Genomic DNA, 16,997 nt, shown 5'->3' with positions numbered 1-16,997 from the left:
GCCGAAAAAGTTACGTTAGGTTAGGTTAGGTAGGTTAGGTAGTCGAAAAACAATTAATTCATGAAAACTTGGCTTATTAGGCAAATCGGGCCTTGCATAGTAGGCTGAAAAGTGCGTTCTGGCTACTAGGTACGACATAAATAAATAAATATATATATATATATATATATATATATATATATATATATATATATATATATATATATATATATATATATATATATATATTATATACAATATGTTGTATCTAGTAACCAGAATGCAATACTTGGAATACTATGCAAGGAGCGATTTGCCTAATTAGCCAGTTTTCCTGAATTTATATATTTTTCAAAAAATTTTCTTATGAAATGATAAATCTATCCATTTCCTTATGTATGATTTAACAATTTTTAATTTGAGTTAAAACTGACGTAGATATATAACCTAACCTAACCTAACCTAACCTAACCAACCTAACCTAAACTAAACTAATATAACTAAGGTAATATTTTATGTTCCTAATATAATATCATAATAATAATTGAAATAAACCAATTGGAAATATTTTCTGGAAAATAAAGAAAATTATCCATTTCATTATGTATGAGTTCATTTTTTTAATTTGATATAAAACTAACGTAGATATATGACCGAACCTAACCTACCCTACCTAACCTAACCTAACCTACCCCTACCTAACCTAACCTAACCTACCCCTACCTAACCTAACCTAACCTACCCCTACCTAACCTAACCTAACCTACCCCTACCTAACCTAACCTAACCTACCCCTACCTAACCTAACCTAACCTACCCCTACCTAACCTAACCTAACCTACCCCTACCTAACCTAACCTAACCTACCCCTACCTAACCTAACCTAACCTACCCCTACCTAACCTAACCTAACCTACCCTAACCTAACCTAACCTACCCTAACCTAACCTAACCTAACCTAACCTACCCTAACCTAACCTAACCTACCCTAACCTACCCTAACCTAACCTAACCTACCCTAACCTAACCTAACCTAACCTACCCCTACCTAACCTAACCTACCCCTACCTAACCTAACCTACCCTAACCTAACCTAACCTAACCTAACCTAACCTACCCTAACCTAACCTAACCTAACCTAACCTAACCTAACCTAACCTACCCTACCTAACCTAACCTACCCCTACCTAACCTAACCTAAACTAATATAACTAACTCCATAATTTATGTTCCTAATATAACAATAATAATTCAAATAAACCAACTGGAAACAATGTGTTTTAAATAAAAAAAAATTACTCGTCCTATTTGGCAAATTGGACCGGGCATAGGAGGCTGAGAAGTGAGTTCTGGCTACTAGGTACGACATTATATACTAATATGTAACATATTAGGTATATATATATATATATATATATATATATATATATATATATATATATATATATATATATAGGAGGATCCTCAGGAGGAGGATATATCAGGAGGAGCCTCACCACAGCTGGATGCCCAGCTGAAAGAGAGCCCCGTTACCTAACGCCCCGTAACTCTGATGCTCTTATTGGTCGCCCGGATGGTATCACAGTGAACCGCTGGAAGAATGGCAAGCAGTTGGTATGGGACTACACGTGCGTATCAACCCTGGCTAACACCTACATTAACCTCAGTGTTGCACAACCAGGTGGCGCTGCCACCCACAGGGAAGCAGCCAAATCCCGTAAGTATAGAGAACTGGATCACCACTACAATTTTGTCCCCATTGCTTCTGAGACGCTCGGCGCCTGGGGTAAAAGTGCTACTAGTTTTTTGAAGGAACTGGGTTCTAGGCTCATTGAAACAACAAGGGACCCGAGAGCTGCAAGCTTTCTTTTCCAGCGCCACAGTGTGGCGATACAGAGGGGAAATGCGCACTGCATCCAGGGTTCCTGCCCGCCATCTGAGGAGCTGGAGGAACTCGACAACCTATGACAACCATCTTTGTAACCTATATGTAACTCCTTTTTTGTAACAAAGTTCAAATAAAGTAAATATATATGTGTACATACAAAAGAATGGGGGTGGTAGGAGAAGATAATATTAGTGTTCAGTGAGAAACCACAAGGTCTCCTCTGAATACTTTTTATTTTCTTCTCCGAGGCTATGGGTCCCCACATTGGCACCAGAGGTGGTACCCTCACAAACTTTAAAAAAAAATATATATATATATATATATATATATATATATATATATATATATATATATATATATATATATATATATATGTCGTACCTAGTAGCCAGAACTCACTTCTCAGCCTACTATTCAAGGCCCGATTTGCCTAATAAGCCAAGTTTTCCTGAATTAATATATTAACTATAGTTTTTTTCTTATGAAATGATAAAGCAACCCTTTTCTCTATGTATGAGGTCAATTTTTTTTTATTGGAGTTAAAATTAACGTAGATATATGACCGAACCTAACCAACCCTACCTAACCTAACCTAACCTATATTTATAGGTAAGGTTAGGTTAGGTAGCCAAAAAAAGCTAGGTTAGGTTAGGTTAGGTAGGTTAGGTAGACGAAAAAACATTAATTCATGAAAACTTGGCTTATTAGGCAAATTGGGCCTTGCATAGTAGGCTGAGAAGTGCGTTCTGGCTACTAGGTACGACATATATATATATATATATATATATATATATATATATATATATATATATATATATATATATATATATATATATATATATATATATATATATATATATATATACCAAAAAAGGGGTACCTCTGGTGCAATTGTAGGGACCCATAGCCTCGGAGGAGAAAATATAGAGTACTCGGGGAAGACCTTGTGGATCCTCACTGAACACTGATATTTTCTTTTCCTACCACCCGTATTCTTTTTTGTATGTGTATATAAATATCTCGCTTTATTTTAAAATTTCATTACACAAAAAGGATATATATATAGATAATATAACGGAAGTGTGTGCGTGTTTACTCTTTGTTTGCTGGTTGTGCCGGCAGAATCGAGCTGTTAGCTCTTGGGCCCCGCCTCTTTTAACCCTGGGTTGTCTAATGTACGAACTGCCGGCCTATTTTTGGCGGAAAGTACCGGAGTGGAGTGACGCACCACCAGTAAACCACTTTTTGTATTAATATTAGAGTCCGGAAATTTTAGAGTTTTTGTCTTATGTTTATGTTGCGGTTATAAGAAAAGCTTTGTCCAAATTTCAATAATACATAATAAGTCAACTTTCTGGTGGACCGTCACTGGTAGTATGCTTACAGTAACGCGAGCATTTACTGTAAGCATACCACACCTTCAGGAGGCTGGGCCGGGTAATGGGTTTTTAGGATATTTTAATTGGGTGTTGGTGAAGCTGGCGGCGGCGGCGGCGGCTGGTTCCATGTGGCTTGTGAAGGTTTCTGTTTCAAATTTCTTGAAATATTATACTAAAAGTTGCACGTGGTTAAAAGTGATAATCTTCAGTGTTCTCTGTTTTGATGCTATCGACTAGGACGGCCCCTCACCGATACAGTTTCTTATGTTAATTTTTAAGTGTTTACGCTCTCTTGTTTAAGGGTAAGTGTTTAAGGGTAAGTTTACGCGCTCTTTTTTAAGGGAAAGTGTTTATGCGCTATTTTGTAATTATATTGTAGGTACTTATTGAGGAAGAGGAGCGAGCGAGGGAGTGGGTGTGTCGACTCAGTGATACATAAACCGGGTTTAAGCGAGGATGACACATGTGAGGTGGGCCGGTGCAGCGTGCTGGGTCGGCCTGTTGGCCTCTCTACCACCGGGTTACTTACGCCACCTCACCACCCAGCAAGTATACTATTGTCCACAATAGTGTTCACAACTAAGCATAGTTGTGGACAAAATCTTTACTGTGAGTGTACATACAGAGAGCAGCAGCGCGGTACACCTCGCGGAGTGTACCTGTAGCCTCGTGCGGTGGCGCGGACCGCGGCCAGGTTGTCGAGACGGCCACCAGAGGGCAGATGGCGACAGGCAGCTGCATGGCGCGCTTGTTGCTACACTCCCGCTCTCGCTTAATTTTTCCTCGACCATGTAGTCAACCAGGGAAGACACCCATGTTGAGCTGCAGGCCAGGGAGGAGGAGCAGCGGCGGCACCACACTCACCCAAATATCCTAAAGGCGAGAGTTTTTTTGGTACGTGTTTTATTCCGAGTGAGGTGTTGAGAATGTCTCGGTGTGCCGGGGCGGCCTGGGTGGCAGCACGTGCCTAGCCATCACATGAGGATTTTTATCACCAGAGAGAGAGAGAGAGAGAGAGAGGACGTGGGTGGGTAAGAGGAGCCGCTAGGTGTACCTGCTCTGGCCGTATGGCTTATCTCCATGTGGTGGAAGTCGGTCGGTCTTGAAGGCGACGGCGCCTCCAGTGTATTCAAATGAGGTGTTACGTATGTTCACTGCTGGCAGATTACCTGAGCATCAACACCCATCATTGTACCAAACAATCTCGCATTTCCCACCACCCCCACTACCCCCCAAGCCCCAGGAAGACCCCCTACACCCCCACACCTCCCCCCTTCAGCACAAGCCACAAACCTTCGCTCGCTGTACCGCACCCAAATGGGCCAGCTCTTCGGTCTTTCTCTTTCCCCCTATTGAGCCCGAGGGGTTCTGAGATAGGAAGTGAGAGAGCCTGCCGTAGCCTGCTCTGGTGTAGGCCGCCCCGGCAGGCCAACACCATGCTAATTGGAGGCACAAAGGCATGCCATTCTTACCTATACAACACGTTTTCCAGATGCTTGGACGATTATCGCTCAGCGTGGCAGGAGGGTCTGGCAGCGGTGTAGGGTCGTGATCCAGGATCCTGCCGCTCTCCTGCCGCCTGCCGCTTGCCTGCCGCTCTCCTGCCGCCTGCCGCTCTCCTGCCGCCTGCCACTCTCCTGCCGCCGCCTGCCGCTCTCCTGCCGCCTGCCGTTTTCCTGCCGCTTGCCTCCCGCTCTCCTGCCGCCTGCCACTCTCCTGCCGCCTGCCGTTCTCCTGCCGCCTGCCGTTTTCCTGCCGCCTGCCACTCTCCTGCCGCATGCCGCTCTCCTGCCGCCTGCCGCTCTCCTGCCGCCTGCCACTCTTCTGCCGCCTGCCACTCTCCTGCCGCCTGCCGCTCTCCTGCCATTCTCCTGCCACCTGCCACTCCCCTGCCGCCTGCCGTTCTTCTGCCGCCTGCCACTCTCCTGCCGCCTGCCACTCTCCGGCCGCCTGCCACTCTCCTGCCGCCTGCCACTCTCCTGCCGCCTGCCGCTCTTCTGCCGCCTGCCACTCTCCTGCCGCCTGCCGCTCTCCTGCCGCCTGCCGTTTTCCTGCCGCCTGCCGTTCTCCTGCCGCCTGCCGTTCTCCTGCCGCCTGCCACTCTTCTGCCGCCTGCCGTTCTCCTGCCGCCTGCCACTCTCCTGCCGCCTGCCGCTCTTCTGCCGCCTGCCGTTCTCCTGCCGACCGCCACTCTCCTGCCGCCTGCCGTTCTCCTGCCGCATGCCGTTTTCCTGCCGCCTGCCGTTTTCCTGCCGCCTGCCGTTCTCCTGCCGCCTGCCACTCTCCTGCCGCCTGCCGTTCTCCTGCCGCCTGCCACTCTCCTGCCGCCTGCCACTCTCTTGCCGCCTGCCACTCTCCTGCCGCCTGCCGCTCTCCTGCCGCCTGCCGCCTGCCATTATCCTGCCGCCTGCCACTCTCCTGCCGCCTGCCACTCTCCTGCCGCCTGCCACTCTTCTGCCACCTGCCACTCTCCTGCCGCCTGCCACTCTCCTGCCGCCTGCCACTCTCCTGCCGCCTGCCACTCTCCGGCCGCCTGCCACTCTCCTGCCGCCTGCCACTCACCTGCCGCTCTTCTGCCGCCTGCCACTCACCTGCCGCCTGCCACTCTCCTGCCGCCTGCCACTCTCCTGCCGCCTGCCACTCTCCTGCCGCCTGCCACTCTCCTGCCGCCTGCCACTCTCCGGCCGCCTGCCACTCTCCTGCCGCCTGCCGCTCTCCTGCCGCCTGCCACTCTCCTGCCGCCTGCCACTCTCCTGCCGCCTGCCACTCTTCTGCCGCCTGCCACTCTCCTGCCGCCTGCCATTCTCCTGCCGCCTGCCACTCTTCTGCCGCTTGCCACTCTCCTGCCGCCTGCCACTCTCCTGCCGCCTGCCACTCTCCTGCCGCCTGCCACTCTTCTGCCGCCTGCCACTCTCCTGCCGCCTGTCGCTCTCCTGCCGCCTGCCACTCTTCTGCCGCCTGCCACTCTCCTGCCGCCTGCCACTCTTCTGCCGCCTGCCACTTTTCTGCCGCCTGCCACTCTTCTGCCGCCTGCCACTCTCCTGCCGCCTGCCACTCTCCTGCCGCCTGCCACTCTCCTGCCGCCTGCCACTCTTCTGCCGCCTGCCACTCTCCTGCCACCTGCCACTCTCCTGCCGCCTGCCACTCTTCTGCCGCCTGCCACTCTCCTGCCGCCTGCCACTCTCCTGCCGCCTGCCCTTCTTCTGCCGCCTGCCACTCTCCTGCCGCCTGCCCTTCTTCTGCCGCCTGCCACTCTCCTGCCGCCTGCCACTCTTCTGCCGCCTGCCCTTCTTCTGCCGCCTGCCCTTCTTCTGCCGCCTGCCACTCTTCTGCCGCCTGCCACTCTCCTGCCGCCTGCCCTTCTTCTGCCGCCTGCCACTCTTCTGCCGCCTGCCACTCTTCTGCCGCCTGCCACTCTTCTGCCGCCTGCCACTCTCCTGCCGCCTGCCACTCTCCTGCCGCCTGCCACTCTCCTGCCGCCTGCCACTCTCCTGCCGCCTGCCACTCTTCTGCCGCCTGCCACTCTCCTGCCGCCTGCCACTCTCCTGCCGCCTGCCGCTCTCCTGCCACCTGCCAGGTTATTATTAATATTATCTGTGTATTATTATTATTATTATTATTATTATTACTAGCTGTACCCGGCTACGCGTTGCTGTGGCTCCACAGCGCGTGTGCGTTGTGGAGCCACAGCAACCTTTCCCTGCCTCCCAGTCCTCCCCACCATTCCCCCTCCCACGTCCCCTCTTCCTCCCAACAATTCCCCTCCCCCTCATCCCCTCGTCCTCCCTACCATTACCCCCCCCCTCCCGCCCTCTCCCCTCGTCCTTTCTACCAACCCCCCACTCCTCTGCCCCATGTCCTTCCCACCATACTCCATTCCCCTATCCCCTCGTTCCCACCATTCCCAACTGTCCCGTCCCCTCGTCCGCCCGACTATTACCCCCTCCCCTGTCCCCTCGTACTCCCCACCATCCCCCACTCTCGTCCCCTTGTCCTCCCCAACATTCCCCACTCCCTCGTTCGGTGCATTCCCAAACGATCTGATGTTCCCATCAGAAAATTGGAACATCAAATGATCTGATGTTGCATTACTGAAATATATGAAAACAGTTTAAAAAACGAAATGAAAAAAATGAAAAAATACAAAAATACACTATACTCAGGAAATGAACGGTATGGTAAACAACACAGCTCAATTCCAACACAATGTCACACACAAAAAATAAATCAAAATGAAAATCAATGGAAATCTATGAAAATTCAAATTGTCAATGCAATCAGAAACATTGAAATGGAATCGTAACAAATTTAGTATAGTGTGTGTTGATCTTACTTGCAACAGATGGCACTGTTTCTTAAAAAATGAATGATTTTACCTGTCATAGGTACGGCATCTATACTTATTCCTACGAAATGAACAGTATGCTAATCAACACAGCTCAATTTCAACGCAATGTCACACAAAATAATTATTTCAAAATGAAAATAAATCGAAATTGATGAAAATTTAATTTATCAATGCAATCAGAAACAGGGAAATGGAATCGTAACATATTTAGTATAACGTGAGTTCCTATTATGTGCAACAGATGGCGCTGCTTAAAAAAAAAAAAATGTTTTTCCTGTCACAGGTGAGGCATCTACTTTCGGAGATTAGCGATTTTGAACAAACGAACATTTCCATTTTTTATTTATATAGATTATTATTATTGTTACTACTACTACTACACAGAGAGTAATCACACTCACATGACTACATCAATGAGGAAATCCGTGGAAGCCGTGATGAGGATTCGAACCTACGCGGTGGGTGTTCCATGCACACGCTTCTAGCGACGAGATCACAATATGGTATAAGGACTTCAACCTGAAGTTCTACTGAACACACAAGGGTTTCCTGAGGCTTGAAATCCTGGTCCGGCTTCAGTAGAAGCTTCAGGAAACCCTTGTGTGTTCAGTTGAAAGGTTTTGATCTCTTCCACCTCCCTCACCTCCCCCCTCCCTCACCTCTCCGTGCGTGTGTGTCTCGCCGCCTCCGTGCCCAAGAGGTCATCAGTGTCACCCTGGTTGATCTTACCTATATCTCACCTGCCCCAGCATCCCTCGCCCCCCCCTCCCTCCCCTCACCCCCTCCACCCCCTCTCCCCTCCTCCACCTCCCACTGCAGCACAACTCTACGTTTCTTCTCCCCAGACCCAGTCGTCACCCCCTCCCTGTCAGTTACATCCTCTCCCCCTCCCCCTCTCCCCCCTCCCCTCTCCCCTTCCCCTCTCCCACTTCCAAGGGAGAGGCCCCCCCTATTTCCCCTTCCCCTGGGAGGGGAAATGCAGATCAGTGTGGAGACACACTGACCTGTTTTTCACCTGTTATTCTCCCTCCCTGTACTTTCATAGTGAGAGTACTGGGCAGAGTCACTCATCCTGTGAGTGAACACACCACCATAGTGAGAGTACTGGGCAGAGTCACTCATCCTGTGAGTGAACACACCACCATAGTGAGAGTACTGGGCAGAGTCACTCATCCTGTGAGTGAACACACCACCATAGTGAGGGTACATAAGAACATAAGAACAAAGGTAACTGGAGAAGGCCTATTGGCCCATACGAGGCAGCTCCTATTTATAACCACCCAATCCCATTCATATACATGTCCAACCTACGCTTGAAACAATCGAGGGAACCCACCTCCACCACGTTACACTGTAATTGGTTCCACAAATCAGCAACCCTGTTACCGAACCAGTATTTACCCAAGTCTTTCCTAAATCTAAACTTATCCAATTTATATCCATTGTTTCTGGTTCTGTCTTGTGTTGATACTTTTAATACCCTATTAATATCCCCTTTGTTATGTCCAGTAATCCACTTGCAAACCTCTATCATGTCACCCCTAGCTCTTCGCCTTTCCAATGAATGCAATTTAAGCTTTGTTAATCTTTCTTCATATGAAAGATTTCTAATTTGGGGAATTAAGTTTGTCATCCTACGCTGGACATGTTCAAGTGAATTTATATCCATTCTATAGTACGGCGACCAAAACTGAACTGCATAATCTAAATGGGGCCTAACCAGAGCAAGATATAGCTTAAAAACCACACCAGGTGTCTTGTTACTAACGCTTCGATTAATAAATCCCAGTGTCCAATTTGCCTTATTGCGAACATTCGTGCATTGATCCTTTTGTTTTAAATTCTTACTAATCATAACTCCCAGATCCCTTTCGCAATCCGACTTCGCAATCTCAACACCATCCCGCTCGTATCTTGTAACTCTATCATCATTACCTAGCCTCAAAACTTTACATTTATCAGCATTAAACTGCGTCTGCCAATCCTTTGACCATTTCAAAACTCTATTTAGATCAACTTGAAGTGATAGTGAGTCTTCTTCCGTGTTAATTTCCCTGCCGATTTTTGTATCATCGGCAAATTTGCAAATGTTGCTACTCAAACCTGAATCTAAATCATTTATATATATTATAAACAACAGAGGTCCCAGGACAGAGCCTTGAGGCACTCCACTTACCACATTTTCCCACTCTGACTTGATTCCATTTATACTAACTCTCTGTTTCCTTTGGTATAGCCATGCCCTAATCCAGCTTAATATAGCACCCCCAATACCATGAGCCTCTATCAGTCTTTCATGTGGCACTGCATCAAAAGCTTTGCTATAGTCAAGGTACACAACATCACAATCCTTACCACTATCAACTGCCTCAACTATGCTGGAATAAAAAAATAGCAAATTTGTTAAACATGAACGGCCATTTGTAAAATCACGTTGCGACTCATTTATTAATTTATGTTTTTCAAAATGAAGATGAATTGTATTTGCAATTATCGATTCAAGTAACATTCCCACAATAGACGTTAGGCTAATTGGCCGATAGTTTAATGCAAGTGATCTCCTTTCTTAAAAATTGGTATCACATTAGCAACCTTCCATGACTCTGGCACTCCCCCTGACTCTATTGATTTATTAAATATGGTAGACAGTGGCTCGCAAAGCTCCTCTTTGCATTCTTTAAGCACCATGGCAAACACTTCCTCCGGCCCAGGGGATTCGTTTGGTTTGAGTTTAACTATTTGTTTAATTACATCCTCCCTGGTAATTGCTAAACTAGTCAACCTGTCCTCGTCCCCACCCACATAGACTTGTTCGGCTGAAGGCATATTGTTAAGTTCCTCTTTAGTAAATACAGATATAAAATATTTATTAAAAATACTACTCATCTCTTCATCATTATCTGTTATTTGACCTGTCTCAGTTTTTAATGGACCTATCCTTTCCCTAATCTTTGTCCTGTATAACTGGAAAAACTCTTTAGGATTTGTCTCTGCTTGCTCTGCTATGAGAACTTCAAAGTTTCTTTTTGCTTTCCTTATCTCTTTTTTAGTATTTCTAACCAGTTGTACGAATTCCTGTTCTAAACTGACTTCCCCATTCTTAATCCTTTTGTACCACGCTCTCTTTTTACCTATAAGGTTCTTCAGATCCTTTGTTATCCACTTTGGATCATTAGTATTCGATCTATTCAATTTATATGGTATACTACGTTCCTGGGCTTTGCTTAGAATATTTTTAAATAGGTTATATTTTGAATCCACATCGAAAACCCCTTTTACATCACCTATCGCTGGGTTCACGTCTAACTCCAAGACCGGCCCACACCCCATACCCAAGACTTTCCAATCTATTTAACCCCAAAAAATTCTTAGGCTATTGAAATCAGCTTTTCGAAAATCAGGCACTTTAACAGAATTTTCTCCTACAGATCTATTCAATTCTATGCTAAATCTGATTTCTTTATGATCACTGTTCCCTAGCTCACTCCCTATTTCTATGTCCTTAATTTGTGTTTCCCTGTTAGTTGTTTCCCTAAATCTAAAATTTTATTTTTCCACGTGGGTTCCTTAATGTGTTGCGTAAGAAAGCAATCGTCAATTAATTCTAGAAAATCTTCTGCTTCATTATTCCCTGTTTTGTTCAACCAGTTTATTCCACTAAAATTAAAGTCACCCATGACATAAATACTGTTAGATATAGATGCTCTAGATATTTCATCCCATAGATGATTTGCTTCCATTTTGTCTAAATTTGGTGGCCTATATATATAACTCCTATTATAATATTATTTGCTTTTTCGCTTAATTCTATCCAAATAGTTTCTATGTGTGGCTCAGTTTTGATTCCCTCTTTGAGACTACATTTCAAATTGTCCCTAACATATATGGCTACTCCCCCGCCTCGTCTAATATATCTATCTGTGTGAAATAGTTTAAATACATTTATTTGATATTCAGCTAATAGTTTTCTATTTTCTACATTCATCCACGTTTCGGTAAGTGCAATAATATCTATTTTTTATGTGAAGACAAGAGCATTTAACTCGTTTATTTTATTTCTTAGACTTCTACTGTTAGTGTAATATACCCTAAGTGAATTGTTATTTTGCGGCCCTTCTCTTTCCCTGATCGTTTTGCCAATTCCTTTCTCCCACAAACACATACTTTTATTACCTCCTTCTTTAATCAATTCCTATACCACTATCTATTAACAGTTTAAACCCAAACAAACACCTCTAACATGTATTTACCCAAGTCTTTCCTAAATCTAAACTTATCCAATTTATTCCCATTGTTTCGTGTTGTCTTGTGTTGATATTTTTAATACCCTATTAATATCTCCTTTGTTATGTCCATTCATCCACTTAAACCTCTATCATGTCACCCCTAACTCTTCACCTTTCCAGTGAATGCAGTTTAAGCTCTGTTAATCTTTCTTCATATGAAAGATTTCTAATTTGGGCAATTAACTTTGTCATCCTACGCTGGACACGTTCAAGTGAATTTATATCCATTCTATAATATGGCGACCAAAACTAAACTGCATAATCTAAATGGGGCCTAACCAGAGCAAGATATAGCTTAAGAACAACACCAGGTGTCTTGTTACTAACGCTGTGATTAATAAATCCCAGTGTCCTATTTGCCTTATGACGAACATTCAGGCATTGATTTTTTGGTTTTAAATTCATACTAATCATAACTCCCAGATCCCCTTTGCAATCCGACTTTGCAATCTCAACACCATCTCGCTCGTATCTTGTAACTCTATCATCATTACCTAGCCTCAGAACTTAACAGAACAGCGTCACTCAACCTGTAAGTAAACACACCGCAACAACTGGAACAAAACTTTTTAACTCCGCTCTTCAACACGCTGAGGGTCGACGTAGCGCCCTGATCAACCTCTCGTTCCATCAGCTGGAGAAACTTGGGTTCGAACCCTTGACGAGGCGTGAGATATCGACTAACATATCGAGTTCCTTAAACAAAACATTTTTGATGCAGCCTCTTCCGGTAGGCCTATCTGGTATGAGACTGAGGGAGGAATAAGAATAATAATAGTGGTAATAAGGTCCATGTTTATCGTCCCTTAGCAGCAGGTGGGGGTCGATGATGCACGTGTGTGTGTGGCCGTCCAGCCGTGACGGGGTGGAGCAGGGCGGCCAGCCGTGGCCATCTATCCTCTTTAGTCCGTGTTGGCGTCCGTGTCCGTGGCGCCGTGGTGAGGGGCGCTCTCCTGGTGGTGCTGGCGGGCGCCGAGCTCTGGCTCTTTGGGTCCGCCTCTCAACTGTCAATCAGTTCAACTGTAACTAACTACTATGAGGCACTACTACTGGGGCATGAGCGTGCTGGGGTATGAGTATGTTGTGACATGAGCATGCAGGGGCATGATCATGCTGGGGCATGAGCATGCTGGGGCATGAGCACGCTGAGGCATGAGCATGCTGAGGCATGAGCATGCTGAGGCATGAGCATGCTGAGGCATGAGCATGCTGAGGCATGAGCATGCTGAGGCATGAGCATGCTGAGGCATGAGCATGCTGAGGCATGAACGTGCTCAAGTCATGCTCATCGTAAGGTCAAGAAATTATACCATTTAACGAACCACTTTTTTATTAAAAAAATCACACTTTTCTCTCTAGATTTTCTCCATGTTTTGTCCCTTCCCTCTCCCCTTATCTACCTCTTCCCTCTCCCTGTATCTACCTCTCCCCTCTCCCCTTATCTACCTCTTCCCTCTCCCTGTATCTACCTCTCCCCTCTCCCTGTATCTACCTCTCCCCTCTCCCTGTATCTACCTCTCCCCTCTCCCCTTATCTACCTCTTCCCTCTCCCTGTATCTACCTCTCCCCTCTCCCCTTATCTACCTCTTCCCTCTCCCTGTATCTACCTCTCCCCTCTCCCCTTATCTACCTCTTCCCTCTCCCTGTATCTACCTCTCCCCTCTCCCCTTATCTACCTCTTCCCTCTCCCTGTATCTACCTCTCCCCTCTCCCCTTATCTACCTCTTCCCTCTCCCTGTATCTACCTCTCCCCTCTCCCCTTATCTACCTCTTCCCTCTCCCTGTATCTACCTCTCCCCTCTCCCCTTATCTACCTCTTCCCTCTCCCTGTATCTACCTCTCCCCTTATCTACCTCTTCCCTCTCCCTGTATCTACCTCTCCCCTCTCCCCTTATCTACCTCTTCCATCTCCCTGTATCTACCTCTCCCCTCTCCCCTTATCTACCTCTTCCCTCTCCCTGTATCTACCTCTCCCCTCTCCCCTTATCTACCTCTTCCCTCTCCCTGTATCTACCTCTCCCCTTATCTACCTCTTCCCTCTCCCTGTATCTACCTCTCCCCTCTCCCCTTATCTACCTCTTCCATCTCCCTGTATCTACCTCTCCCCTCTCCCCTTATCTACCTCTTCCCTCTCCCTGTATCTACCTCTCCCCTCTCCCCTTATCTACCTCTCCCCTCTCCCCTTATCTACCTCTTCCCTCTCCCTGTATCTACCTCTCCCCTCTCCCCTTATCTACCTCTTCCCTCTCCCTGTATCTACCTCTCCCCTCTCCCCTTATCTACCTCTTCCCTCTCCCTGTATCTACCTCTCCCCTTATCTACCTCTTCCCTCTCCCTGTATCTACCTCTCCCCTCTCCCCTTATCTACCTCTTCCATCTCCCTGTATCTACCTCTCCCCTCTCCCCTTATCTACCTCTTCCCTCTCCCTGTATCTACCTCTCCCCTCTCCCCTTATCTACCTCTTCCCTCTCCCTGTATCTACCTCTCCCCTCTCCCCTTATCTACCTCTTCCCTCTCCCTGTATCTACCTCTCCCCTCTCCCCTTATCTACCTCTTCCCTCTCCCTGTATCTACCTCTCCCCTCTCCCCTTATCTACCTCTTCCCTCTCCCTGTATCTACCTCTCCCCTCTCCCCTTATCTACCTCTTCCCTCTCCCTGTATCTACCTCTCCCCTCTCCCCTTATCTACCTCTTCCCTCTCCCTGTATCTACCTCTCCCCTCTCCCCTTATCTACCTCTTCCCTCTCCCTGTATCTACCTCTCCCCTCTCCCCTTATCTACCTCTTCCCTCTCCCTGTATCTACCTCTCCCCTTATCTACCTCTTCCCTCTCCCCTTATCTACCTCTTCCCTCTCCCTGTATCTACCTCTCCCCTTATCTACCTCTTCTCTCTCCCTGTATCTACCTCTCCCCTTATCTACCTCTTCCCTCTCCCTGTATCTACCTCTCCCCTTATCTACCTCTTCCCTCTCCCTGTATCTACCTCTCCCCTTATCTACTTCTTCCCTCTCCCTGTATCTACCTCTCCCCTTATCTACCTCTTCCCTCTCCCTGTATCTACCTCTCCCCTCTCCCCTTATCTACCTCTTCCCTCTCCATGTATCTACTTCTCCCCTCTCCCCTTATCTACCTCTTCCATCTCCCTGTATCTACCTCTCCCCTTATCTACCTCTTCCCTCTCCCTGTATCTACCTCTCCCCTCTCCTCTTATCTACCTCTTCCCTCTCCCTGTATCTACCTCTCCCCTCTCCCCTTATCTACCTCTTCCCTCTCCCTGTATCTACCTCTCCCCTCTCCTCTTATCTACCTCTTCCCTCTCCCTGTATCTACCTCTCCCCTCTCCCCTTATCTACCTCTTCCCTCTCCCTGTATCTACCTCTCTCATCTCCCTGTATCTACCTCTCCCCTTATCTACCTCTCCCCTTATCTACCTCTTCCCACTCCCTGTATCTACCTATCCCCTTATCTACCTCTTCCCTCTCCCTGTATCTACCTCTCCCATCTCCCCTTATCTACCTCTTCCCTCTCCTTGTATCTACCTCTCCCATCTCCCCTTATCTACCTCTTCCATCTCCCCTCTACCCATATCTACCTCTTCCCTCTCCCTGTATCTACCTCTCCCCTTATCTACCTCTTCCCTCTCCCCTTATCTACATCTTCCCTCTCCCCTTATCTACCTCTTCCCTCTCCCTGTATCTACCTCTTCCCTCTCCCTGTATCTACCTCGTCCTTCTCATTTTTATCTACCTCTTCCATCTCCCTTTATCTACCTCTTCCCTCTCCCTATATCTACCTCTTCCCTCTCCCTGTATCTACCTCTTCCCTGGCCCTGTATCTACCTCTTCCCTGTCCCTGTATCTACCTCTTCCCCCTCCCTATATCTACATTTTCCCTCTCCCTCTATCTACCTCTTCCCTCTCCCTGTATCTACCTCTTCCATCTCCCTTTATCTACCTCTTCCCTCTCCCTTTATCTACCTCTTCCCTCTCCCTTTATATACCTCTTCCCTCTCCATTTATCTACCTCTTCCATCTCCCTTTATCTACCTCTTCCATCTCCCTTTATCTACCTCTTCCCTCTCCCTTTATCTACCTCTTCCCTCTCCCTTTATATACCTCTTCCCTCTCCCTGTATCTACCTCTTCCCTCTCTCTTTCTTTCCCTTATTGCATCTATTTTCCCCCACTTACCCTTTTTATGCAATATATTTTGTCTGGTTCTGTCCATCCACGTGTCTGGTTCTGTCCATCTACGTGTTTGGTTCTGTCCATCTTCGTGTCTGGTTCTATCCATCTACGTCTCTGGTTCTGTCCATCCACGTGTTTGGTTCTGTCCATCCACGTCTCTGGTTCTGTCCATCTACGTCTCTGGTTCTGTCCATCCACGTGTTTGGTTCTGTCCATCCACGTGTCTGGTTCTGTCCATCTACGTCTCTGGTTCTGTCCATCTACGTCTCTGGTTCTGTCCATCTACGTGTCTGGTTCTGTCCATCTACGTCTCTGGTTCTGTCCATCTACGTCTCTGGTTCTGTCCATCTACGTGTCTGGTTCTGTCCATCTACGTCTCTGGGTCTGTCCATCCACGTCTCTGGTTCTGAACCAGACACAAAATGAACCTTTTACTTCAAAACATTTTAGCTTTCCATAGATGACAGATCACCAGGTTCCCTCTTATTTGTCTTCCCTTATACTCTTCCCTGTGTATAGCCTTATACTCTTCCCTGTGTATAGCCTTATACTCTTCCCTGTGTATAGCCTTATACTCTTCCCTGTGTATAGCCTTATACTCTTGCTTGTGTATAGGCTTATACTCTTCCCTGTGTATAGCCTTATACTCTTCCCTGTGTATAGCCTTATACTCTTGCTTGTGTATAGCCTTATGCTCTTCCCTGTGTATAGCCTTATACTCTTCCCTGTGTATAGCCTTATACTCTTCCCTGTGTATAGCCTTATACTCTTCCCTGTGTATAGCCTTATACTCTTGCTTGTGTATAGCCTTATACTCTTCCCTGTGTATAGCCTTATACTCTTGCTTGTGTATAGCCTTATACTCCTGTCTGTGTATAGCCTTATACTCCTGTCTGTGTATAGCCTTATACTCTTCCCTGTGTGTAGCCT

General features: G+C 46.8%; 1 protein-coding gene across 1 annotated transcript; it reads right to left on the bottom strand.

The window, feature by feature from the left end:
• Positions 1-3,287: 3,287 nt before the first annotated feature.
• LOC123747378 (armadillo repeat-containing X-linked protein 4-like) lies at positions 3,288-16,349 on the bottom strand. Its single transcript, XM_069322296.1, has 3 exons — positions 16,071-16,349; positions 4,719-6,816; positions 3,288-3,391 (listed from the first exon to the last, which is right to left on the bottom strand). The coding sequence occupies exons 1-3, from the start codon at positions 16,347-16,349 to the stop codon at positions 3,288-3,290; spliced, it is 2,481 nt and encodes an 826-aa protein (XP_069178397.1).
• Between the last annotated feature and the right edge of the window lie 648 nt (positions 16,350-16,997).

Source organism: Procambarus clarkii, chromosome 10 (genome assembly GCF_040958095.1).
Source record: "Procambarus clarkii isolate CNS0578487 chromosome 10, FALCON_Pclarkii_2.0, whole genome shotgun sequence".
In the NCBI taxonomy this organism is placed as follows: Eukaryota; Metazoa; Arthropoda; class Malacostraca; order Decapoda; family Cambaridae; genus Procambarus; species Procambarus clarkii.
This window is presented reverse-complemented; position numbering and strand designations above follow the sequence as displayed.